This window comes from Rhinatrema bivittatum, chromosome 15 (assembly GCF_901001135.1).
Source record: "Rhinatrema bivittatum chromosome 15, aRhiBiv1.1, whole genome shotgun sequence".
In the NCBI taxonomy this organism is placed as follows: domain Eukaryota; kingdom Metazoa; phylum Chordata; class Amphibia; order Gymnophiona; family Rhinatrematidae; genus Rhinatrema; species Rhinatrema bivittatum.
In genome coordinates, this window is record NC_042629.1 from 63,674,000 (window position 1) to 63,699,417 (window position 25,418).

The following is a 25,418-nucleotide window of genomic DNA, read 5'->3' on the forward strand; positions in this document are numbered from 1 at the left end:
TCACAGGAAGGAGTAAGAAAACTTTTGGTTAACAGCCGGTTTCAGCATCAGCAAGAAGCTGGGAGTCTACCTAAGCATCAACCACAACCAATGAGCAGCGAGAGCAGCCCTGACACAGGTGCAGTGCATTGCAAGCAGGCTCAATAGGAAAGGCTGGGCCCACCAGCAGCCTATCAGTTCTTTTCACTGCCGTGGCGTGGGCTGGTGTTTTCCCCGAAAGCAAATATTAAAACAGATCCTGCTCTGCTGGTTCATAGAGAGGCAGAGCCAGGCTGTCTAGGAAGGGAACCTCACAGAGCTAGACAAGGTCTAAATGAAATAGGGGCGAGCAAACTACAGAGACAAGGTAAAAGGCAAGTGAAAGCTGCAGGGAAAAGGCCGAGAGTGGGAAAGGGTGAGAAACAGCCCCCACGCAGGAAAAAAAAAAAAGCACTGAAAAAGAAAGTTGGGAAAATAAAACGAAACAGGCAAGAGAGAGAGTATTCAAGGAATACGGACAGATAGGTTATAAGAGCACTCGGACTCCAACTTTAGAGAGTGCCAGGCGGAGAAGGAGCACAGCCAAGCAGGCGCCTGCACCACGCGCTCCCTAACACGGCCGCACGTTGCCTCACTGCCGCTTTCCAGGAAAGAAGGGCGCTCGAGATGTCGGTGAGCGACAGCAGGGGAAAGATCCAGGAGAACAGCCTGCGGCCCAGCACCCCGAAAAAATCCAGTCCCCCCCCAGTGGAGCCAGGAGAAATCGAGCTCCTGCTGCGCAGCAGTCAGGAAGCCAAGAAATCTGCCTACTGCCCCTACAGCAGGTTCCCGGTGGGAGCGGCGCTGCTGACCTGCGATGGAAAAATCTTTTCTGGTAAGCGAAGCCGTCGCTGGGGGAGGGGGAGGGGGTGTCACAAGGTCCATCTTTGAAAGAGTGAGCAAAACTGGAACTGGATACCCACTTTGTAAATTTGGGGAGGGGGGGAGGCAAGGGTTAAACTCTCTAGGCACCACAGCGCTGGTAAGTCAATGCAGACCCTGGCCCAGGTGCCCACTCTCCTAACTTGGTCCTAATAGCACAGAAACTGGGGACAGGCAAAGCTCCTCTGATGTGGATCAAATCCGGATAAGATCTGCAAATATCTGACCCGAATGTACTCACTGGCATGTTTGAATCTGACTTTTTTTTTTATAGCTTTTATTTTGGATCATTCTGTTTTAGATATTGGCAGATTTGAACTAGCCAAAGACGGTCAATCTTTGACTGTGACTGCAAATTGCCAGTGAGGAAGCCCGAGCCGAGCCACGAGCGCTATAGTTTATAATAATCTAAACCAATCTGCGTCCTATCCTAGTTCGGCCCACAGCATCCTAACCCCTTCCCCTTCGCTCCACTGTGGGTGGGTTTTGGGTTTGATCCAAACCAGTTCAGCTAAAGAAAGCAAAAAACCTTACTAATGGTTGACCAGTAGCACTCCAAAAAAGCGCACTAGAGAAAATATTAACAAAAACAACCTAATGCTAAACTTTTAATACTAACCCAATGCAAGTTTAACCCTAACGCGTCTACTCTGCTTTCTCTCTCTCTCTGTCTCAGGCTGCAACGTAGAGAATGCAGTTTACACGCTTGGCATCTGTGCCGAACGGACAGCGATTCAGAAGGCCATTTCCGAGGGGTATCGGAACTTCAGAGCAATCGCCATTGCCAGGCAAGGCCCGCGGTTTTTTTAAAAGCCCTAGCAGCGCCGCGTCTCTCGGAAACGGGGATTCTGCCACTGCAACCCTCCGGTCCTTCCAGCCTGAACGCTGCAGTCAAGGAGTTAAGGTCTCTGCAACCCCCGAGGCACTGTTCATGCTGCCGTCCTTCCTTCCCTGCCCCTTCCTCGAAAGGTCCGGCAGGGCCCAGGGAGCACCTTGGTGGCCCGGCCCCTGCGTCGCGGCCTCCGCTGGCATAGACTGCCCAGGTTGCAAAAGTCTGCCTGCTTGAATGGGTCGTGTAAGCTGCACCATCAAATCGGGCAGGCGACAGGGAGCTGAAGCCCGCCGTGTTTTTTTCACATTTTTTGAAACTTTGCTGCCTAATAGCTCTGGGCAGAAATCCAGGCCTGGGACTCTGTAGATGTATATTTTCTACGCAGCAAAGCTGGTGCAACAGGGCCCATCTGTATTGTAATATAGTGCGGAGTGCCTGACACCGTCCAGCACCTTCTGTTTGCTCCTGCTTGTGCTGTTCTCTAGTGTGTAATCTGTGCACTGTGTCCACTCTCCTGCTTTTTGTGTAGTTTGCCAGCGCATTGTGTATCACTAGGATAACTGCATCTCGTGTATTATCCTCTCCCCCAACCTCCTTATAACGCAGCCACTGTATTACTGTATCTGAGTACTGAAAATGTGGCAGGGGCTGGGTGGGTTGCTGGAACTTGTCCGTATTAGGAGGAATAGATATGGTTGGGGAAGAGAGTCCTGAGCCTTTAATAGGAAGGGGCAGTTTTGAGTAACCTGCAGTGCTTGCCGTGCACACGGACACGTTTAGCCTGTGTATGTGGCAGTCAACATTCGGAGGGAACAGCACCTGTGTTTTTGCCCGGTTATTAGCCGCTGCAAGGTAGGCCTGCTCAAAGAGTCTACATGCGTTGCTCCTGCTATTTGCACAGAGGACCCTGTAAGGGCAAGACAGTGTGGCTAATTTTGAAAATATCAGGGCCAATTTTCAAAGGGTTTAGGCTTTTAACTTTTGGAGTTAGGCTCCTAAATTGACACTTCTGAAACTGAACCAGGGCCTAAACAGAGTGTGGCTATGGGGCAGAGTTAGGTGGGGGGAGACAAAGCCAGGGGCTGAGCACTGATTTTCAGATATAGGCACCAAAGTTAGGATAATGACTAGCAGGCCTAAATTTATGTGACTTTTCTGTTTAAAACTTAGGACTCTAAATTTGACTGAAAACAGGCGATTAACCAAGGGGCTATACTTAGTATCCTAAATTTGGGAGCTGAGCTGTTTTTGGATATCAGTTCCTGGCATGTACACACATTACTTTTCTCCCCCAGCTCACGGGAATGCCCCTCTCTAACCTGGCAAAAAGTATCCACGCATGGAAGCCAGGTCGCACTCTTGGCTGGGCCCAGGTACATTGCAGTTTGTCTGGGTGCATGTCTTGGATTCTGTATGTCTTTTGGAGAGCTGGAGTAGGATATCTGCTTACAGTAAAAGCAATCTGATGCTCTCTCCTGAAAAACGACTTTGCCAGCAGCAGCTTTCCAGTTTGGAATAGCTTCAGTCAGCAGTCCAGTCAAGGGTCTGCTTTGCACAATTGGTCGATGCGTTTTATTCACTTGCATTTCTATTCCCAGGCGTTCTCGTTTTCAAAATAGCGCAGGACAAGATGAGAAAGAAATGAGAGAGGAATAAATGTTGGAGATTCAGAATTGCAAGCGAAATGGAAAGCAAGAGTAGAGGAGAGGAACTATTAGAGGATGGTGGTTTCACGGGCAGGTGAAACGTCACTGGGAATCTACATCAGTGCCTGCCTTCCCTTTGAAAATTATCCAAGGAAAAATGACTTGCAGAGATTGACACCAGCTTTTTCCCATGGATAGTTTTTTTCCCAGCCAAAATGATGTGTGTTATTCTGAAAATCCCATGCTACGTACACTGTAGCCTTCTCCAGCCTATCCCCACCTTGGAAATGCTGCCACAAAAAAAAATGGATAAAAGTAGGTGGACTGTAAAACCATGTGCATATGATGGAGGGAGGGGTTGGTAATTGGCTTTTGAAACTTGCTGTCAGTTTTGAGGGAACTTGGGATGGATAAGCAGATTGTGATGAATTGCAAGAGGACTTTGCAAGACTGGAAGATTGGGCTTCCAAATGGCAGATGAAATTTAATGTGGATAAGTGCAAGGTGATGCATATAGGGAAAAATAACCCACGCTGTAGTTACATGATGTTAGGTTCTATATCAGGAGCTACCACCCAGGAAAGAGATCTAGGCGTCATAGCAGATAATACATTGAAATCGTCAGCTCAGTGTGCTGCAGCAGTCAAAAAAGCAAACAATGTTAGGAAGTTATAGGAAGGAAATGGTGAATAAAATGGAGAATGTCATAATGCCTCTGTATCGCTCCATGGTGAGACCGCACCTTGAGTACTGTGTACAATTCTGGTTGCTGCAACTCAAAAAAGATATAATTGCGATGGAGAAGGTACAGAGAAGGGCAACCAAAATGAAAACGAGGATGGAACAGCTCCCCTATGAGGAAAGGCTGAAGAGGTTAGGGCTGTTCAGCTTGGAGAAGAGACGGTTGAGGGGGGATATGATAGAGGTCTATAAAATCATGAGAGGTCTAGAACGGGTAAATGTGAATCGGTTATTTACTCTTTGAGATAATAGAAGGACTAGGGGGCACTCCATGAAGTTAGCAAGTAGCACATTTAAAACTAATCAGAGAAAATTCTTTTTCACTCAATGCACAATTAAACTCTGGAATTCACTGCCAGAGGATGCGGATAGGGCACTTAGTGTAACTGGGATTAAAAAAGGTTTGGATAAGTTCTTGGAGGAAAAGCCCATTAACTGCTATTAATCAAGTTGACTTATAGAATTTGCACTGCTATTACTGACATCAGTAGCCTGGGATCTGTTAATGTTTGGGTCTTTGTCAGGTACTTGTCACCTGGATTGGCTGCTGTTGGAAACAGGATGCTGGGCTTGATGGAGCCTCAGTCTGACCCAGTATGGCAGCTTCTCATGTTCTTCCCGCAGCTCATCAGTTCCGCAGTCCGCACCAGATGTGCCTGGTTTACTAAGCTTGTTTTCCCCCAGAGACATTGAGCAAAAGTGGGCAGTTTTCAAAAGCTCACTTTATGCAGGTAAATGCATGTTTTCTCAAGTATATAAAAAGAAAAAAACAGCTTTTGAAAACTGACCTCTCCATGGGAGAAAAGCCCTGGTAAATCAATCCCTATCTTCAGTCTTCAATGATTTCCCCAGTTTGAGTCCCCAGAGCGCAGCTGGACGTCACCCATGGTGACCTTCTCGCCTGTATTTGGCGGCGCAGTGGGCTAGCAGCCACCTTGGCTCCTTAGAAAACTGGATTATTTGCGGAATGATGAGGCATTTATTGGTGCAGCATGAAAATTACTGAAGAAGAGACCTGTGTGATGTTGAAAGCTCACATATAACCTCATCTCTAGATCGTTGGTGGCCAACTCTAGTCCTTGAAAGCCACAAACAGGCCAGGTTTTCAGGATTTCCACACTGAATATGCATGAGATACATTTTCATACAATGGAAGCAGGGCATTATAATTTATCTCATGCATATTCAGTGTGGATATCCTGAAAACCAGGCCTGTTTATGGCTCTCAAAGGCCAGAATTCCCCCCCCCCCCGGATCAGTTTTAGGTTGACGAAATAAAAGTACCACATCCCGCAAAGAATCCATCCTTATACTGGTTTAAAACAAAGGGGCCAAATCTGTTGGCTGGAAAGAGAGTTTTCCAGAGCAGTTTCTGAGTGCATAAGAATGATAGGAGGAGACATGATTTCTGTTTGGTATAACAAGGCTTCTATTTTATCTTTATTTCACTTTACTTTACCACTCTGTTTTTTCACATACTTTGTTTGTTTTCTTCTTATTTCACTTCATCTCTTAACGTTAGGTTTAGGATTGTAGCTCTTCCTGCACATTTGTATTGTGTAGCAATGCACAACTTCTTATGTGCCACTCTGGTTGCATTGCATTAGGTGTTTATTTCAGTTTGGCAAACGAACCAAACCAGAATAAACATTAAACGAATTGAATCACGAGACCCCCTCCAACCTGAAACGAAAAACAAATGATAATGTTTGTCCCGCACATCCCCTTTACCATTTGTGTTGCCCCTCTGTGTACCCTTTTCTAGTTCTGCTAGAACTTTTTAAAGATGCGGGCAACCAAAAGTGTACAAACTACTCACGGTACGGTGGCACTGTGGCATCATTATATTCCCAGAAGAAATAGTTGAAAGAGTGCAATAGACTGATGATCTGTACTGGGTGTATGCTAGGTAGAAGAGAATCCTCCTCCAGTGACGAAATGATTAGAGGCAAGAAAGTTAAATCAGAATAGACACAGAGGAGAGAGAGGCCTCACACCACTAGAAACTAAAAAACACAGCATGGTCAGCGCTGTCCAAGACTTCACTTCAGTCCTTGAAAAAGTTGTTTGCCAATCGGATAAGCAAAGCTTTAGTGGTAGCCACAGTCCAGGTTACAGTGGCTTTAGTGAATTCCTGTCTGCATCATTACCGCATCCCACAATTCATTATATCTTGTTGAGTCCAAGATGCCGAAATAGTATGTTGTCCATCTATTCAACTGCCCACGTATCATGCACTTACAGCAGTTTTGCTGAGTGATGGTGTGTGTGTGGCATGAAGCTGTTTACAAAGTTCATGAAACTTTTATTGATGCAACAGTTTGTATGTGTTGTGTAACTTGCAGTGTCTGTGCAATATGAGTCTCCTTCTGTTTCACTTATCGTCAACCTGTGCTAAGCTGACCCTAAATACAATGTCTGTATCTTCCCGGGTTAGGAATATGGCACTAAATTGACCCAGCTTTCCTCTCTTACAGTGACCTGAAGGAGGAATTCATCTCTCCATGTGGTGCCTGCAGACAAGTGATGAGAGAGGTAAAACCAAGCTGCTACAGCCCTCATTGCTACTTTTCTACCGCAGTAACTGATTGGCATTTCTAAGCAATTTAGTTTTGGCTAAAAGAATTGAGGGGCATGAGGTGGAATCTCAGTGGTCATTCAGAATTAAGAAATCCTCGTTAACAATTGGCGCAGCCTCAACCCCGGAAACCTGGTGCTTTTGCTTCACCTGCAAATATTGGTTATCCGGAGTTTCTTTATTTACAGAAGTATTTGCCTATAGCAGACAAACCGTGCTAGGCAATTACAGATTATACCTGTCAGAAAGCAGTGCCACCGCCTAAAAGTTTTATAACCGAGGATAAAATCATGTTGGCCCGACGTGAATGAACTCAAAGCAGCAGGAATTGTCTCCGATAACTCAGTAGGCCATTAACGGAAACCAAATTATCAAAACCCTCCTATTTCACTCCAATTATTATGTCATGTCGACTGAAGGAGCATTCATTTGAAGCTTTGAAAAGCCACTCCTACTTGACCTCTCTCAGCTTTATGAAGTCAGATAGAGCAGGGCCTGGCTGGGCAGCTCCTTATCAGGTGCATATAAAGCATAGGACAGGAAGAGAAATCAAGGTAGCATGGCTAGAGCGAGTGCGCCTTTTTATTCTAAAATACATACCTCTGGCAGAATTTGTAAGAGGTGCAGCCCTGGATGAAATGCACAAGGGTTTCTCAAGAGCCAAGAAACTCATTGGCTATTTATAAACAGACACCAGTCACAATCAAGCAAGGCACAGATGTGAATATCTACCTTTTCATTGCCATCTCAACCTGTGTGTATCAACTTGACTGTATATTATCAGCCCAAGCATTCAAGGGTATGTAAACTTTTGAACAGGACCATTTTATTATTTCCTTTATGCTATGGTTTGTTTAATGATTGTGCTATTCTGTGATGCACAATAGTGTTAATTTCAAACACATTCAAAATAACAGACGTGTTTTGACTGATCACTCATGTTTTCTTAAAATGCTACACCCAGATTCTGCCAGGGGCGTGTAAACCTATGAGCACAACTGTAGGCGAGCTCAAGGTCATATTTAACAGGGTTACTTGCTGGACTCTGGGTGGCTTTTGCCCCACATTTGAAGCCGCTCTGTGCAGTTTTCAGACAGCTGTCTTGTTGTTGGATGGACAGACAGCTGGACGGCTTGAATGTCCTCCCCCTCACCACCACTTTTCCACCAGCATATTGAAATGTATGAAAAAGTGCAAAAATATAAGAAACCAGATATATTGGAAAAGAAGAAAAAAAAAAAGAGAGCTTTGGAAACATACCAGAAAGAGGAAGCAAGAGAGGGAAGAGGGTGGCAGGATGATGGCGCAACATCAGGAAACTGTCTTTCAGGAAAAGGGGGGGGGGGTGAAACGTGCTCCTGGGTTGGATGGTGACGGCCGAATTTAATAAGGAACTGGCCGAGCACAGAGGATCAGTGGTTGCTATGAGCGGAGGCAGTGGAAATCGCGATCCATTGTCAGGCGTTTGAGCATCCGTGGCGCCGTGATTGGGGGCTGCCAGAATGTACAGCAAAGCGGGTTAGTGTGAGAGGTGCTAGCGGTAACACAGGCACCAACATGGCCAGGCTGTCTGGCAGGGCAGGCTGTGACGGTAGAATCAGCAAGCAGTTGGCTACGTCTGGCAGGCTGCAGGTTCTGTACGGACTACAAGTCCTAGCGGGACCGAAGGCGCTCATGCAGCCAGGCCACGCGAGGGGGGGACCTAGCAGACTTGATGTTTGAGTATTTCTGGCTATTTAGATCATCACAGAGCTTTGCAGGTAGGCATGGGAAAGGGGGGTGCTGGAGGGAACTAAGTGAGGACCTTGTATGGAGGATAAAGAGAAATCTGGCAGGTGGTCACACTCTGAGTGACTGGCAGCTGGAATGTTTCTGGATCAGGCCGACGGTCTTTAGTATTTTGAAGTTTCAAGTTATTCCTGTTGCTTAAAGTGCTTTTTCCCCCCATCACTCTGCCTGTATCTGATCAGCAGGGAGTTCAATTAGTTTGATATTGTTCCTACTTTATGCAAAAGAAAAGAAAAAAAAAAGATATTTGAGCTTTTGCTATTCCAGTTCTATTATGTGTTTAATCAAAATACCAAAATCAGAGCTGCTCCCTATTTTGGTCTCCGGGGCTCTTTCCTTCAAAACTGGAAACATCAGGGCCAGGGCTAACAAAACTCTACAATGCAGTTAGTTACTGTGCTTTTTTATTCAATGTAAGAATACTCTGTTGAATGAGTAAGCCGGTAAACATCAAATTAAAAAAATCACCAGAATCAGGCTAATGAAAGATGTGTGGAAGTGGTAAAACAGATCGATCACGGATGCTTATGCAGGGATAATGCAGATGAATTCTGATACAGCTCAAGGCCATTTCTCAACACCTTTAGCTTCCCTCTACATTACAGCAATGGTCATCCCCATCATGAACGTGAGCAAAGAATGAAGCCATGTTCGACCGAAGGGGGTTCCCTTGTTTTCGGAACATCATAACTCTCCGTGGTAGGCATTCCCCTAACAAAGACAACCAGGCAGTCATTGAGAGAGCTTGGATGATCGCGGGTGGCAGGCTGTGGCCATGGGGATTTTGGAAAATGATCCCCTGGGCCTGTATGCGTAAAAGAATCTCGCCCCTTTCCCCTCCCGCCCCACTGGGGAGAGGGGAGGGAATTTTAGTTTGGGAAGACGTAGGCTCTTAGTTCCTTAAGCTAGCGCCCAGATCTTTTGATTATCTAACCCTGTGTAACCACCAGCAATGTTCACCATTTTATGCAGAGTTTATGTGCAGATCCTTGGGCAGCTCTCTTACGCAGTTCTTTCATGTTTTTTTTCCAGTTTGGTGCAGACTGGGACGTTTTTCTGACCAAGCCGAATGGGACCTACATGCTCACGACAATCCGAGACCTTCTTCCCATGTCCTTTGCACCAGATCATCTGAAGATGTGACGAGCATAGGCAAAAGGAAATCCCACAGGACGTTCTTTAGAAAAAAAAAAGCCAGCTAGAAAATCATGCTTTATTTATTGAATAGGTACAAAACTCATTCTGGCCTCTAGTCTAGTGTGGACCAGATGCTTTAAGTTATTTTCCCATAGACACTAAATGCTTTAATTCTTCTGGCCCTATATGGGAGTAACTCAATTCAGGATGTGTGTGCATCGCAGAGAGAGCATGCATGGGTGCACCAGGCACTGTGCCCGTCTTCAGGTGTGTAGTGTTGTGTTTGAGACACTCTACCTCCCTTCTTGATTGTCACCTTGGAATGCGTTTACTTATGGATTGTACATGTAAGCAGGGCCAGTGCAAGAGTATTTGGCGCCCTTGGCAAGCCTTTGGTCATGCACCCCCCCCCCCCCCAAATCCCCAATTTATGAATTGCCTGCAGCTCCAGATTATCTGGGCCTCATGCTGATGGGATTTTGCCACCCTCAAATTCTGAAGAATATGTCTGATTAAGAATACCCAGACGCCTCTGCTGTACTAGCCTGTCAGAGGTGAATGAACTTTGAGAGACTTTCTGACTATCATAGATTCAAAGGATGCAGAAGATTTGGGAAACTTGTAAGCTCTGCAAAGCCTATAATTACAGGCCAGGAAGGCATCAATGACAACATTTGCTTTACAATGCAGAGAAACTGAGTCTTGGATGCAAGCTTTTATCTTGCAGATGCTGGTTTCAATGACCTGAAACCAATGTGAAAAGGAGATCTTGTGAGGTGATAGTTTTGAATGAATCCTGGTGCCAAGAAGTGGAATCCAAGTCTAGCTCTATTCAAAACCCAGACTGCGAGTTGTTTACATAAACAAAGAAGAACAAAAGAAGAACAGAAGAGAATACTTGCATCAAAGTCATTGATAAAGGAACTTGTTTACAGTGGGAGGAGGAACAGGGTTAGAAGAATTCTTAGTTGAGGGAGGTCCTCACAAGCATTTCCTATACAGGATAGATTGTCATGACAACAGTATACGGTATTTTTTGTAAGGAAGTCTTTGGCCAGTTACGTCATTCATTCTGGAAGCTTCGGGAATGTTGTATTTTGATTATATAAGTCGGGGCAGGTCAGAGATTTACTGAGATGCAAGTTATTACAGATAGAGGGCAGTTATATTGCATCTCACAGGAACATTTGACTTTTCAAGAAGCCAAATAAACTAAATTTGAAAACCTCTTGTGGATTTGAAATGTTCTTGTTGCCCTAGCTGTGAGTCCAGAGAAATTATACATTTGGCACCCCAGATGGGACTCTAATAGCTGTTGTTATTATAATTATTAATTATTAATAAGCTGTAGTGTTATGGTTGGTGGACAACCTAGCACTAGGTTCTTGAAGGGTAAATTTGGCTTGCCGTTCAAAGATTGAGTTGCCCCCATGCGGGGAGGTTATCCCGGAGAATTATGAGTTCAGAGCAGATGTGGAATGAAGTTGGATCCATTTTGTGAGTATGTAACAAGAAAAAAAAAAAAAAAGGGAAAAAATCTGTAAGTATCAATGTTTTTATTTTATTTTATTTGTTGTATAGTGTATATAGATTGTGTGTTACATCGGGTTTAGAATACGTTTTGCAAAATGTTCTTTAATATATGTTAGGGAGACAGGACATGAGTTGATGATTTGATTAAAATCAGATTGAACAGTTGAAAAAAAAAACAGAGGGGTACCCAGCACTAGTCAGTCTGGGGTCTTTTGTCCTCAGACCGCATGGCTTGGGCTCAAGCAGTTTCACTTTCACTTTCACTTTACACCTGGGGAGCAGTTGAGTAGAGCAGTTGTAGATTCAGAAGGAGAAAGAGGGAATAAGTTACAATTGGTAAGTTGAAAGTTATAATTAGTATGAGAAGGAGTTTTTGTTTAGTGGAATATTTTCCAAAATCTGGTTGTTGTTCTTACAGGAAGGTGCTAATGGCTTTAATCTTTTACAGCAGGTTACATGTGGTTAATTTCTTTCTTTTCCTTTTTTGATTAGCTTTAACAAGGAAGCCTATTTTTGTCTGTGTGCATCTATTTATATAAGTTAAGATTTTGTGTAAAATGGTTCCTTGTAAGAAAAGTTTAGTGATTGTAGTTGAACTTAAATCTGGACATTAGTGAACTGCTGGCAGTGTGGTATATAGGGACATTTGAATTAATTGCTGCAGTTCATTAAACAGAGAAAGGAATCTTTCAGTGCTATGTTGTTTTTCATCAGCCTTGGCTGGCTTCAAGGATTTAGCAATGCTGGCAGAAGGAGCACAAGTCGTCCATCCAGTTTGCTCAGGTAGTTTTACATATTTTACTTATCTGTTCCTCTTAGTTTTTGGTTTTAATTCCCACCATTAATGCAGAGATGCTCATATTTTGCATCTAAGTTTTTAGAATTGTGTGCTTAACGAGAGTTTATTGTGAAGGGTGTGTTATTTCATTTGGTAAGAACGAAAGCATGAACCTGTGTTTATTTAAAGCCATTCATAATTAGATTTGATGTATCATTGGAGAGGGATGTATTGTTTTTTTTCTTTGGTCAGGGGTATAGGCAGAGAGATAGAACAGGAAAACAATCTATAGATATACTACAAGAGAGCGACTCCATTTTAATGAAATGATCTGTTTAAGTGTTTTATCACTTAACAAACCTATTCATTGAGTGTAACAGTTGGTTGGCGGGAGAGGAGGTGAACCCCCCCTTAGGAATGTGTTTGAGAAGAAAAAAAAAAAACAAAACCCTGGGAGTGAGTCACTTTTAAAATGGATTTTACAGTTCTGCTGAGAGGTTTGAGGTTTAAGTATGTTATAGGACTGAGTGCACAGGTGATAGAAGAGGGACTAATGGATTGATCTGTTTAATGTGAAAACAGAAATTTGTGTTGAAAGTATGGGGAAAGTGAATATTAGGGATGAGAGATGACGTAATGTTAAAGAGGGAAGAGATTTAGGAATATGCAGAAGGCTGTGTGCTGAGCAATATAGACTGTTTTGGGTAAAAGTAGAGAAAAGATGTAAGTCAGTTGCATTTAATTGTGTGACGATAGGATTTATTTTAACTTAAACACAGGTCAGAAATAAACGGACGGCATGCAGCAGTAAGGATGATAAATATTTCTCAGTTTTGATTATACCTCAGTAGCTGCTAACTTTTAGAAGAAAGGAAATGAATTAGGTGTTATGATGGGAGTTCAGGTATTGCACGTATGTATTGTGGACTGGTTAGATGATATGTAAAGGAGAAAGATTGTGAGACGGTGAACAGCAGAGAGTTAAGCAGCAATGCCTATTATCTATTTATATGCCAGTAAGAAAAACTTTTGGTTAATGTATATTAGTATGTGCCATCCTTTTATTTTGCAGACTTCCAGACTCCTAGCTGATATGTCTGTGCTTTTGGAAATGATTCGTATTTCTATTTAGGGTATTTGTAGGATTTGGTAGTAAGAACTTTGTGGAACATATGCATATTGGATGGAAATAGAATGACTTCTAATTAAGTGCAAAGTTGTTTGTTTTAAGTTTTTCTTTTAGAAGGCGAGTTAGGAGTTTACAAGCATAGGAAAACAAAAAGGTTTTAGATTTGTAAAAGGAAGTAGCTCTTATCACAGGGGACAGCGCCTCCTAGGGGTGGACCATCAGAGAAAGGAAAGTAGCTTTATGACTGCTTTTTGCTGAATTAAGGTATAATAGCAGTTTGACTTTTAAGGAACCTGTAATGTCATTTTTAAATTTAATTTTAATCATTATATTAACTGTCTTATATTAGATTTCTTTCCAGGGTACCAAAGCACAAAGCGCATCTGTCTCTGATCTATGGGAGATGAAGAATGCAGTTTATTCCAGTTTGATTCCTTTTTTCATTTTTAATAGATCTATTCTATTTTTAATCCTGAGTTTTTGTTTTCTTTTGTGGATCGATCCAATTCTTTTATATTTTAAAATACGTTTTTCTTTTTTGAGCTCAAAAGTTTGTCATGTTGTTTGTTCTATGTTACATGTGTACAAGGAGGAATGAATGAATGCATGTATTATGTGGTCAGTGCTGTGACATATATGTTTTAATGTACAGTCTGAGTATTTATGTTTGTGGTCTGGACCATTGCATGATGTTTTGAAATAATGTGGGGATTATTTGGCAACTTAAATATAGGGAGTACGTGACATAAAAGTATTTTCTTACTACTTAATCGGATTTGTTGCACTTTTATTTAGGTTTGACTTCATACATATGCATCTAATCTAAGGAGCTAAGAGATTCTGCCTTGACATCATCACTGAATCCTACTAAAAGAACTATATATGCACTGAATGCAGAAATTATCCTTGGTCACAGACTATTATATGGACTGCTAGGCTTACAATTTATACCTGATATTTGCTTTTTTCTATGTTTTGTGGGAATGACTTTATGCAGAATTTAGGTTCTTTCATTCTCTGTCAGCACTTAGGTGTTCAAGTTAATAATATTATTTGCAGTGATGCTGTTTTTTATTAGTTTGTATGTTCCAAGTTAAGTAATATTTTCCAGTCTTAGATTTTATAATACTTATATGCTGAATCAGTTAAATGTGTATGTACTAGGTTTTTCTATCTTTATCTATGGACGCTGCTTTGATCACATAGAGGGTGATGTGTTTCATTGTGATTCAAATATGATAATTCAGGGTTCAAGAGGGAGATCTTTTTATATTTCTCTTCCACACCAGCTTAAGTTATAAGCTATTTCTATTCTTTTGTTTTGCAGCTTGCACTTAGGATAATCACTTTGCTGATCTTTAATATCTCAATATTCTATCTCTTATTCTAATGTTTTCGATAAACCCTTCTTTGAATATCTTTTCTTATGACATTATTTACTAGATTTTACCTAATGACTGTTTCACTCTCTTTCACAAAGATTTCTTACTAGTGTAGCCTGTGATGCTTATTATGAGACTGTTCTCCTTGAAACAAATACTGACCTTACACATGAGGAGCTCTGCTATAGGGATCTGCAACATTCTATTACTATATTTTTCGGCATATTAATTGCTCATTGTTCTTTTCTTTTTATTTTGGCTCTTTCACTATAAACTCTATCGGTGACTTATAAGTTAGTTGGTTTCTATTTAGGATTCCAAAGGGGAAGATATAATTTTCCTTAGTTCTGTTTTTTATTTGTATTACATTCTTTCTCTTCCCTGTGTAAAATCTTACACTGATGGTTTATCAATTCTGCAAAGTAGTTCACATAATATGTTAAAGACTTTCTCACAGAGTTAGCTTTCATTTATTTTTATGAATATCCCCAATATATTTAGACTTACCATCATTTGAGAAGGGTATTAGCCCCATTTCCCCTAGAAGTATCTGAAGACGAAGCAGTATTACTAGCCATCATCTACCTTAATAATTAATACTTGCCCTACACAGCCGTATTATCTCTTGGACATATGACTGCCACAAGTGAATTAGGACAGTCCATACAGTGAGTGCTTTCACTGCTACAGTTTAGTGTCATAATACTGGATAGCACTATACATACCCTACAGAATTAGTATGATGTTTCAGACTTTTACTATGCCTTTGCCTATCATGCATATGCTTTTGTATTTGATCTTCCATCACTGCAGCATATGACTAGAATATGTCTTATGCTTTGCAACACTTTTACATCATGTATGCACAACACAGTATGAGTTTTTCTATAGATTCTTGGTTTTCTTCTATGTTATTGGTTTCTTTACTTTTCTGGTAAGGTGCATTGATTATATCCCTGGTTGCCATTTTAATGAATATTATCCTGGGTAGTTGTTCACAACAACAGTATTCATTGAAAAGATTTGCCCAGTATACCTAGTATTATATGAGAAACACAGTACTTTCATACTAGTCTCTCTGTGTACTTATCTTTACATGTTATACCACTATTATGTACTTACTTGATTCTGAAAGATAACATATGTGATCATGTTGTTATGAAGTAGGTCCTTTTTATAATGCAGGTATCTGTATAGCTCCATTATAGAGCTAATAGCTACCTAGTGAAAATTAGTTTTGATGTTATTTTTTGATTAACTAGTGAATGCTTGTGGGAGTATCATTCATATTAATTAGGAATCTAGAGGGACATACACCTATGCACTACACCTGATAAATACCAAGGTTAGGGGTTAGGTTACACTTTTAAGTTCCTCTGTCATGGCTTAGCATCGAAGACTGATTGATGTGACACCTGTCCATTAAAGGTGTCCCATAGAGGGAAATGAAGAATATGTCTGATTAAGAATACCCAGACGCCTCTGCTGTACTAGCCTGTCAGAGGTGAATGAACTTTGAGAGACTTTCTGACTATCATAGATTCAAAGGATGCAGAAGATTTGGGAAACTTGTAAGCTCTGCAAAGCCTATAATTACAGGCCAGGAAGGCATCAATGACAACATTTGCTTTACAATGCAGAGAAACTGAGTCTTGGATGCAAGCTTTTATCTTGCAGATGCTGGTTTCAATGACCTGAAACCAATGTGAAAAGGAGATCTTGTGAGGTGATAGTTTTGAATGAATCCTGGTGCCAAGAAGTGGAATCCAAGTCTAGCTCTATTCAAAACCCAGACTGCGAGTTGTTTACATAAACAAAGAAGAACAAAAGAAGAACAGAAGAGAATACTTGCATCAAAGTCATTGATAAAGGAACTTGTTTACAGTGGGAGGAGGAACAGGGTTAGAAGAATTCTTAGTTGAGGGAGGTCCTCACAAGCATTTCCTATACAGGATAGATTGTCATGACAACAGTATACGGTATTTTTTGTAAGGAAGTCTTTGGCCAGTTACGTCATTCATTCTGGAAGCTTCGGGAATGTTGTATTTTGATTATATAAGTCGGGGCAGGTCAGAGATTTACTGAGATGCAAGTTATTACAGATAGAGGGCAGTTATATTGCATCTCACAGGAACATTTGACTTTTCAAGAAGCCAAATAAACTAAATTTGAAAACCTCTTGTGGATTTGAAATGTTCTTGTTGCCCTAGCTGTGAGTCCAGAGAAATTATACAATTCTTGGTGCTCTAGACCGCCTAGTTTGCCTAATGGAAGCGTCGGCCCTGCATGTAAGTGTTTGATCATTGGGACTGTTCCTGACTATCTGAAGCTCTTTGGATTGTGGTCAGTCAGCTGTGGGTGAAGGCACTCAAAAGCAAGGGTGACCAAATCCTCTATGTAGCCTCACTGGTTTGTGTGCAGTCATTTCAGGACTTGCCTACCACAATGTCAACGTGAAGTTAGGTAGACCGTGAGTGTAAGAAATACCATGGGTATCTGGTGATCTCATAGTAGAGAAAAAATACAAAATATTGATATTTGTGGGTGTGTTTTCTTTGTTGTCTTTATGGTGTATGGAAGAAAAAGATTTCAAAGTTGAAATTCATTATTAGCCATCTTCTGCTCACACCACTGACTGAGCTTTAATGACCTAGACGTTGACCTTTTTCATGCCATCAAATCGCAGCCCACAGTGAGAGAGAAAGGAGGTGGGGACACAGAGAATCGTTGCTGCGGAGCCACTGAGAACTTAGGGCAGTGCTGAACCCGCCTCCTCGCCCCATGCTGTCCAATTGCAGCACCCGGAAGAGATGGGGTGGGGGGGGCTGCAGCACAGCTCTCCTGTGATAGGCTCCGATGCTGTCAGTCTCGCCCTCAGACTAGGAGGCTGCGGAAGAGGGGAGGAGCCGACTTCCACGACGGAAGTTTAGCTTCCGGTCGGTGCCTGTGACCGGACGCTGCACCCAATGCCCGAGAGCCTGGTCGTCCGTAACAGGTTCTTGTTCACAGTTTGATTGTGACAAAGGTGTCTGCATGAAACCAGAAATCGGTTAAATGAACGAATGAGGGATGCGATGCGTGTGAGAAACCGAGTGGGAGCAGTAAATATCGCACATGGGGGAACTCCAGGGTACTCGCTGTACTCGGGGATATTTTCTCACAGAAACAATGGAAGAGAAGAGAGGCGAAAGAAATAGACACTTCTCCACTTAAAAGGCAAAAGTGCAAATGAGCAACGTTAAGAGTCGGGGGCCAAAGCCACTTTGCAGGGGGGCTTCCTTTCCCATGGCAGAGCTGGACAAAGTCTGTGCTTGCAATAGATGGCTCAGAATCCCCCCCCCCCCCCCCGGGAGCCCGTGTCTAACAGCCCCTGCTAGAACCCCCAAATCCATCCACTTGGTGTTTATTTCCATAGGGGAGGATGCTTCAAAGGACACTGTGCATTTTAGAAAGATTCTTTGCATGTAAGAGAGAGTATTTTCTGCTTGTGATCGCGCGTGACTGGTTGTTAATCCCTGGATTTTTCTAATACAGTCATGGAAAGAGGGGTAAAACTCCGGAGGAGCTGTGCCCCAGCTAGCTGAGGGGTGGTGGGGTGGGAGAAGAGCCTGCAGTGAAATACTGGCCCGGTAGGTTGGAGTCGTCTGCTAGGGATGAGTTGCTGACTCGTTTTAAAGCGGCGTTGGATGAAAGAAAGGAATAAGGGGTAGGACCCCGGGAGTGTTTGTAAGCAGCTAACTGGTGGCTCAGCAGCTATGATGGCTCGTTAAGGGATTTGCTGGAATATAGGAGGTCGCGGGTTCTAGTCTAGCTTAGCCAGAAGCTGGGTGGGGGCCAGTGCAGGTAAGCGGGTGTGGGGGGAGGTGGGTGGAAGGAGGGGGTCAGTTAGACCTGTGTGCCAAGTACATTCTGGAAAACCATCTAACTGGAAAGAGCCACCAGCAGCTGGGGGTTTTACTGGCCAAAATGTTGCTAAAACTACCCCTTTCTACTTCCGCGGTTCAGTAACATTCTCTTACTCGGATAGAGGGGAGGGGAAGGGGGGGCTTCAAACCCACAGCCTCAACATTACTAATCCAGCTCCCAACCCTTGGGCCAGCGAGGCTTTCACACTGAACACTTTTTGGAACTTATACTTGTCCTTTTTTTGGGGCTAGAACACCCTGCACCTACCCACAGAAAAGACATCTTCTTCAGGAGAACTGTTGTTTTCCATGAGCTACCGGTAGAGATGTGCATCGTTTTTTGTGTTTGTGTTCTTTGTTTTTCGGCCGCCATGGAAATTGTCGTTTTTTTCGGTTCGGGTCTTTTTTTCGCGAAAAATCGATTTTTAGTTAGTGCGCGCTAACTCCCCGTTAGCGCGCACTAACAAAAACCGTTAGATTTTGTTACTTTTTGTTAGTGCGCACTGACTCCTGTTAGTGCGCACTAATCGGAAAAATAAATTTTTGCGAAAAAAACGGGACAATCCAGAATTTTTTCGGGCTCCCTGAAACATGCCGAATTGGACAATTTCGTTGCAATTTTCCAATTCGGAAAAAACGAATGCACATCTCTAGCTACCGGTGGCTTAGGGATTAGAGTGAGCTATTTATAAACCAAAGGACCGAGGGTTCACATTCAACCTCTGTTTTATTTAAACACAATTGGATGTGATTTTTTTTTTTTTTTTTACAATAAACGTTTTTCTTTGGAAAATAGCATCATAATGCAATCAGCAACAATCAACAGCCCAAAGAAAGAATAGAACAATATCCTCAACCCTTATTTTATGTCCCCCATCCCTGCCCCTGAGAATATTAGGATTCCCCCTTCAGACACAGACCCATCCCAAGGATGCACAATTTATTTATAAGTCTTCTGTGCACAACTGTGTCAAAGACCTTGTTGAAATCCAAGTAGACTATGGGCCGGATTTTAAAAGGGTTACGCGCTTAAATTAAGCACGTAACCCTTAAAAAACCCCCCTGCGCGCGCTGAGCCTATTTTGCATAGGCTCGGCGGTGCACGCAAGCCCCAGGATGCGCGTAAGTCCCGGGGCTTTGCTAGGGGGGCGTGTCGGGGGCGGTGCGACATTCGGGGCGTTCCGAGGGGGGGGGGCATGGTGCCGGCCCAGGGGCGTTCTGGGGGGGGGCGTGGCCGAGGCCTCCGGACCAGCCCCCGGGTCGAGTGATGGCACGGCAGCGGGCCATCGGCACGTGCGAGTGCACCCCCCTTGCACACACCGACCCCGGATTTTTGTTCGTGCCTGGTGTGCGAACAAAAGTACGCACGTGCGCTGTTTTTTAAAATGTACCCCTATATGTCTAGCGTTCTCCCTTGATCCAACTCTCTGGTCACCCAATCAAAGAAATTGATCAGATTCCTCTGACAGGATTTACCTCTAGTAAAACCAGGCTGCCTTGGATCTTGCAATCCCTTGGCTTCCAGGAACTGCACCGTCCTCTGTTTGAGCAGCGATTGCATGAGTTTGCTCACCACAGAGGTCAGACTAATGGCCTGTAGTTCCCAGCCTCCTCCTTACTTCCGCTTTTATGAACAGGAATCACATCTGCCCTTCCCAGTCCTCCGGGACTACTCCAGACTAAAGAATCATGGAAAAGATCAGCAGCCAGCAGAGCTGCCAGGACATCTCTAAGTGCCCTCACTACCCTCGGATGTATCCCATCCCCTTATCTACTTTAAGTTTAGTTAGCTCTGAAAACCGACTGAGGTTTACCTCACTGCCAATCTTATTTGTGTTTGTTTTATGTGCTCCTGCTCCAGGCCCTTCCACTGTGAACATGGTGAAAGGACCTGGAACATTGTGGCTATCCTGACCCCTGGCTGGCTGGGCATCCCCCACGAGAGGCTTGGGAACTTCTGTCCTCCAGCCTTGGTGAATTTAACTTTGTTTCCAGAGATTTCTGAAAGAGCTACTTTTTCCTGAGCAAGATGTCAGTGCTGTTGTGCATTTCTGTTTTAGGTACAGAAGGTTAATTTTTTAAGGTCAAATTGTGAAGATTTTTTCCTGACTTGGCAAAAGTTACTCGAGTGGAGGAAGGAGTTTTTGTCCTTAGGGGAGGAGTCACGAGATTTGGGAGGATCATTTGTGTTACGATACCCTTGGAAATGTGTCCTAAAATATAATGCAGATAGCTTGATTGTTTTTTTTCTACATAACAATTAACATTCTTTATTGATTCTGAAAAGTTTGTTACTTCCATCCAGCTCCCAATAGGGAAGAGGGACTCTATAGAAAGCAGGAAGATTCATCTTACTGCTATTTCCAATCTATTATTTCCTTTTATTCTCCACCCCTCCCTTTAGCAGTTGACTAATGAATGAGAAACTTGGGTTCTATTTTTTTTACATATCTATATGTATTGTTTTCTATTTTTCTTTTATTTCCTGAGTATACTCATTGTTTTTCTGTTAGCAACGTGTATTTATTTTGTAAGTTGTTCTAAATTCAACACCTATAAAGAAACATAAAAGAAAATATTTCTTTACAGACTGAGAGACATGCCTGAGAGACCTCCCTGTGGAGGCGACAGAGGCCAAACAAAAAACAGGAGAAGTACAGAGAGTCCTTAACGGTGGGGTAAATCAGAGAGCAACCGGGGGGTCTAAGGCACTGCAGCAGGAAATAAACTGGGCAGCAGACGGGGCCTTATCTGCTGTTGTATTCTGTGTTTTTGTGTTTTTCTAATGCTGAAGAGTGGCAATCAAAGTCAGGAGAGCAAGTCCCATCAGAGAAGAAATTAAACAGCATCTGAGGAATTTGAGGGATTAAAGTTAATTAATCTAATTAATCTAATCAGGTGCTGGGCGGGGTTCCCCTGAAGCCACTGGGGGGTGAGACTGGGCAAACATTAAAGGCAAGCGTCAAATTCACAGCACAGGGAAGATCAGGCCAACACCTCTGTGGGGGAACACTTTTCATAATCAGGTCACTGTATCCTTATCTGGATAATCAAAAGAAAATGGAATACAATCCAGGAACACAACACTTTTGAAACGGAAAACGTAGGGCTTTACGGAATCCTTTTTTGTCAATCACCTTATGAAGCATAAAATTATATTGTCTGTCACCTTCTGATCGCTCAAACTTCCCTCACCCCCTTCCTCTGCTCCCCTTCACATTATCACTGGAATGCCATTTATGATTATTTTATGCAATAACACTACTTTGTATTTCCTCATTTGAATTCTGACTGAAAAAGAGTATTAGCTCTAAAGCTAGTCGAGAAATGTATTAATGTGATCCAATAAAATTGTAGACTTTCTTGGTTTTTATTTGTTAAATGTAATTCTCTGAAATAAAGTGTAACCTGCCTAGAGCAGACGTGGATATTTTAGCTATTTATTTATTTAATGGTTTTTATATACCGGCGTTCATCCAAGGATATTGCGTCGGTTTACAGTGAAAACAAAACAAAACACTCGAACCGTTAGGTTTGAATACTAATATTAATGGACTTGTCTTTCTTTGAGCATATTTTGTGATCGAGCTGGTGGTTTTGAGGGGAAAGCCATTTTCGTGAAAAAGCAACACGGGTTCTGGAGTAACAAGATTATTGTGGAACTAGGAATCGGTACAGAAGAAATGTTTCATTATTGACTTTTTCTTTTAAAGGTCTCATATGGCGAAGTTAATTGGCCAATAAAAGAGGTGCCAACACACTGAATGGTTTTGATTGGACAAATTCTGTCTTTTGACCTTTCTGCCCATTTCGATTGGTTAAAACTGCAGCTAAATAAGCAATGCAGGCAGACTTTGTGAAGATCTCTAGACTTTTTTTTTTTTAAATCACATTTTGGGCAGAGACAAAATGGGCAAATCCCCTTGCGGGTGTTTGCATCAGTAGACATGTTTTACTCTGCCACCACTGGTCGTGGTGGTAGACAGAAAAAACTTGAGATGGGAGGAGTAGAGAGCATATAACGGCTATAGGCGCCAACCCACCACGCATGTGCGGAAAGAATCTCCAAGATTCAGCTACAGATCAGGCCCGACTCGACACCATCGGATGACATAACCCATCAACGTGACCGATGTCCCGCTTGTCCATGGAAAAAATGAGATGATAGGATGCTGGACAGTTTGGTTTGGCCAAATTCAGTTTTGTTTTTTTTAATCTTTCTGCCAATTTTGGTTAAAACTGCAGCTATATATTTTTATCCTTTTGCTTATTAGGCTGTGCTTCCTCTCGAGTCGTAGTAAACAGTCTGCCATTATCTAAGATGGTGATTGTCACGTAACACCGCAGCGCCACCCCTAATACCCTCGCAGGGTAACCCTGTGGCCATTTGGAGGGTCCTGCCAAGCACTGCACAGAGCCGCCTGCACCTGTGCACGTGCTTCTACACTGGCAACCTCCTACTCTGCCAACTGGGTTTCTACTTGCCTCTGGGCAAGTTCCACGCCTGCAGGCTATCTCCTGGTGGTTTCTAGGGACACTGAGACCCCTCACAACCAAGGGTCACGCAGTTCCTAGAAATATACACAACACCAGGATCGAGTGTCAGTCCAAGACAGGCAGAGCTAACAAACTAATACGTTTATTAAGAAAAAGGATGAACAGTGAACAGCTAAAAGTTTTAAATTGCAAACACAAACAGGTAACACGACAATAATTAAACAACAGAAACTAGCTAAACACTTTTCACTATCTTACTAGCCTGGGGAAGTCAGGAAAAGGCTTTCTTTCCACTGGAGTTGAACAAGCTCTCAGTGCAAAGGTCTGCTCCCTCTGCACTCCCAGCTGAGACTGGAGAATTCCAGAACTCTCAGGGCGAGTTCTGTCTCCAGGGCCAATCAGTGCACACAGTATTAACAGTGAGCTTTCTGGCCAATGGCTCTGCAAGGTGTTTCAGTGTCACATGCACTCGGGGCTGCTGGGATGTGTATGCTGATTAAAGCCACTTCCAGTCAAGGCAGCATCCAAAGCCTCTGCTTGTAGGAAATGAGCTCTTTGAGGAAAAGTGACAGGTTAGAAAAATAACTTCAAAGTATGCAAACCCCCTATTTTGCCAATGATTATGTGGGGTTTTTTTTTTTTTACCATTTTCAAAACATGGTTTCTTAATGCTTTGAAATTCGTTTCCAGAAATTGTTTTGAGTATTAAGATGGGATTGCCCTGAAGCAGCTCCAGAGCAAAACAATTAGCAATGCTGTCCTTCCATTATTCTTACCCCATTCTGTATCCATCTGCCTGCTGCATCCTCTAATCCTTCTTGCTGAGAGATGTACTTACCAAGATAACCATCGGGCGCTTGTTTTGAGCAGACTGACAAGAAGCAAGTTTACAGCAGAATATGGAGAAGTTTAAAGGTCTATACAAAAAGTATCTGTGTGAGATCCGGCTAAAACAACAAAAACTCCTTAATTTGTCCATGGACCTATTCTCTCCTCTAAATTCCTCTCTTTTACTTAAGAGTTCTGCATGCACAGATTACACTCACTGGTAGCAGAAGATCCACATAGAGAGAGGCACAAGGTAGCAAACTGTATTAACACTGTAACATTGCTGTACTGCAAAAACATCAAGATCACAACCCTGGCAGGATTGCAGAGAAGAAAGACAATATCATCCCCTAGGATGTTCCCATATCAACCTATAAAAATCTTGATCCTAGAAAACCAAATCATGGAAAAGGGGGAATAAAACCTAAGAACAGGATTGCTAATAGAAGTATCATTACTAAGGAAATTCTTTGGAGAGACAGAAGATTCTCAGATATCAAATGATACCATAGAGACCAGAAAAATGTGACAGAAAGATACAGAAATTGTCCCAATGATCTTGGGCACCACTGGCCAGATTACAAAAAAAGAAAAACAAACCTAAATTCATCTTGAAATGCCACCTATACATATTGGGGTAGATTTTAAAAGGTACACAGCCGCGCACATGTTATAAAATCTGGGGTTGGCGCGCGCGCAAGGGGCTGCACACTAGTGCAACTTGCGCGCGGCAAGCCCTCGGGAAGACTAGCTGGCTTTCCCCGTTCCCCCCCACCTTCCCCTCCCTTCCCCTACCTGTCCCGCCCCCCAGCCCGGAAAAAATAAAACCTCGTACCTTTATCTTACAAGTTATGCCTGCCAGAGGGAGGCGTAACTTGCGCGAGCCGGCTGCCAGCGCGCGATCCCCTGGCACAGCGGCCGCGTGGAGGCTCTAGCCACTCCCCCACCCCTTTCTGCAAGCCGCGGGACTTGCACGCATCCTGGGGCTTTACGCGCGTCACCGGGCCTTTTGAAAATAGGCCCGGCGCGCACAACCCCCCTACGTGCGTAAATCTTTTAAAATCTGCCCCATTATTTTCACAAGCTTTGGAAGGAAGCTCTCTTTGACAGGATAGAAGTATTAAGATGAGCATTAGCAGCAAATATAATGACCTAAATTGTATTCAACGTACCTGGCTCATGTGTGAGGTTCATTCATGTCATGGTATGCACACAATACAACCCAGAAGGGGCTCATAGCCTTCACCAGAGATGTGTACACCAAATCCCGACATGTTTCCAATTTCTCTTTATATCTGTAAAAGGCAAACCAAAAAGCAGATTATTTTAAACACATTCCTGTTCAGTTTAATTGTTAACAATGGAAACCCTGTTTTGGCAATCGTGTTTGGGGTTGTGTCTGCTGGGCTGGTGCTATGGTTTGTGACAAATAAATATTGGTTGTTTTTTGGGGGGCCATTCCCATTTTTTACCCTAATTGTAGCTTGGATTTTTTTTTTCTTCTCTCTTGCATTGTGGAGACTCCTGCTGTTAATGTTTGTCCTTTCTATGTGCTTTGGAGAAAGAGCTCCTTTATAGGAACAGTTTGCGGTGTTCTTTACTTACATAAAGCTCAGTCTAACAGTGCACCTGGGAGTCCAGTTATGGCATTAACTCCTCTTCTCTCTTCCAATCTAAGGACAGAGATATAGAGAGCGAGAGATTGCTTTCTAAGAAGAGAACTTTCTATTTGCAGACAGCACTG

The 25,418-nt window shown here is 42.9% G+C and overlaps 2 protein-coding genes across 4 annotated transcripts in view; one reads left to right on the forward strand and one right to left on the reverse strand.

The window, feature by feature from the left end:
• LOC115076829 (trypsin-3-like) overlaps positions 1 to 25,372 on the reverse strand; it is a 67,804-nt gene extending 42,432 nt beyond the window's left edge. For all 3 annotated transcript variants that reach the window (XM_029578763.1, XM_029578761.1, XM_029578760.1), the window contains exons 1-2: positions 25,280 to 25,372; positions 24,847 to 24,969 (exon numbers count right to left, since the gene is read on the reverse strand). In XM_029578763.1, coding sequence (XP_029434623.1) covers positions 24,847 to 24,868 — 22 coding nt within the window. In that variant the 5' untranslated portion in view covers positions 24,869 to 24,969; positions 25,280 to 25,372. The remainder of the gene's footprint in view (positions 1 to 24,846; positions 24,970 to 25,279) is intronic.
• Positions 220 to 9,729, forward strand: CDA (cytidine deaminase). Its single transcript, XM_029578765.1, has 4 exons — positions 220 to 853; positions 1,577 to 1,688; positions 6,597 to 6,654; positions 9,518 to 9,729. Exons 1-4 carry the CDS (start codon positions 646 to 648, stop codon positions 9,626 to 9,628), a joined length of 489 nt encoding a protein of 162 aa, XP_029434625.1. The 5' UTR covers positions 220 to 645; the 3' UTR covers positions 9,629 to 9,729.
• Positions 25,373 to 25,418: the final 46 nt, after the last annotated feature.

What these genes read in the sequence shown, in the direction of transcription:
- CDA (XM_029578765.1), top strand. Translation starts at nt 646, where the DNA reads ATGTCGGTGAGCGACAGCAGGGGAAAGATCCAGGAGAACAGCCTGCGG. An exon ending in CGATGGAAAAATCTTTTCTG is followed by an intron (nt 854 to 1,576) that starts GTAAGCGAAGCC and finishes TCTCTGTCTCAG; the next exon opens with GCTGCAACGTAGAGAATGCA. An exon ending in AGAGCAATCGCCATTGCCAG is followed by an intron (nt 1,689 to 6,596) that starts GCAAGGCCCGCG and finishes CCTCTCTTACAG; the next exon opens with TGACCTGAAGGAGGAATTCA.